This window comes from Trachymyrmex septentrionalis, unplaced genomic scaffold (assembly GCF_001594115.1).
Source record: "Trachymyrmex septentrionalis isolate Tsep2-gDNA-1 unplaced genomic scaffold, Tsep1.0 scaffold14, whole genome shotgun sequence".
Lineage (NCBI taxonomy): Eukaryota > Metazoa > Arthropoda > Insecta > Hymenoptera > Formicidae > Trachymyrmex > Trachymyrmex septentrionalis.
In genome coordinates, this window is record NW_017304543.1 from 39,789 (window position 1) to 40,543 (window position 755).

At 25.6% G+C, this 755-nt stretch overlaps 1 protein-coding gene across 1 annotated transcript in view; it reads right to left on the reverse strand.

Annotated features, from left to right (window-relative positions):
- Positions 1 to 290: 290 nt before the first annotated feature.
- The window catches only part of LOC108745388, a 1,070-nt gene continuing 605 nt past the window's right edge, over positions 291 to 755 (reverse strand). The window contains exons 2-4 of the mRNA XM_018481526.1: positions 656 to 724; positions 481 to 570; positions 291 to 389 (exon numbers count right to left, since the gene is read on the reverse strand). Coding sequence (XP_018337028.1) covers positions 291 to 389; positions 481 to 570; positions 656 to 724 — 258 coding nt within the window. The remainder of the gene's footprint in view (positions 390 to 480; positions 571 to 655; positions 725 to 755) is intronic.

The window sequence follows — 755 nt, forward strand, 5'->3', positions numbered from 1 at the left end:
GATGCCACTTCTATTGTGGCATCGTATATATACCCAAAGTTTCTCTATACTTATGCTATAACTTTTTTTTTTAATAGAGAAAAGATCCATTTATACATTTGCTTAATTCTTAGTATCTGGTTTCCGGTTGAAAAAAGTCTATTCACGTAATAATGTGTTCATTTTTATATAATATTTCATAACACCTATTTAATAGATATATGACAAAACGGTATAGAATAATGTTAAAGAATTAAATAATGAACTAGACAGTTAACATAAATGATTTTATAATTACTTTTTTCCTATTTTTATTCGTAACATGTTATATTATCAGTAATTATTCGAGATATAAGAGAAGTATCCATTTGCAGCATAAAAACAACGGCAGTGAGAATCGAGACAAAGAACTGAAAGCAGATATCACATATAATTGTTGTATTTATTATTTAATAAATTGTAATTGAGAATATAATGATGAATAATATTGAGTACACTAACCTTATGAACGAAATTGTAACCGAAGTAAAATAGACCTAATCCGCTAAATTTTAATGGGCGAAGTGAGATTTGTAAAACAAACTGGACAATCTGCATTGTATAATAACGTAATTATTATTTAATAATACTTAATAAAAATTATGAAATTAAGAAATTTATGAAAAAATTATTTTACCTCTTCTCGCGCTTTTGTAAAACAAATAAGATTTGTCAGTTTATGGATCATGTCCTTGGTCTTCTTTGCCTGAATATAAAATTAATATATATATTGTGTG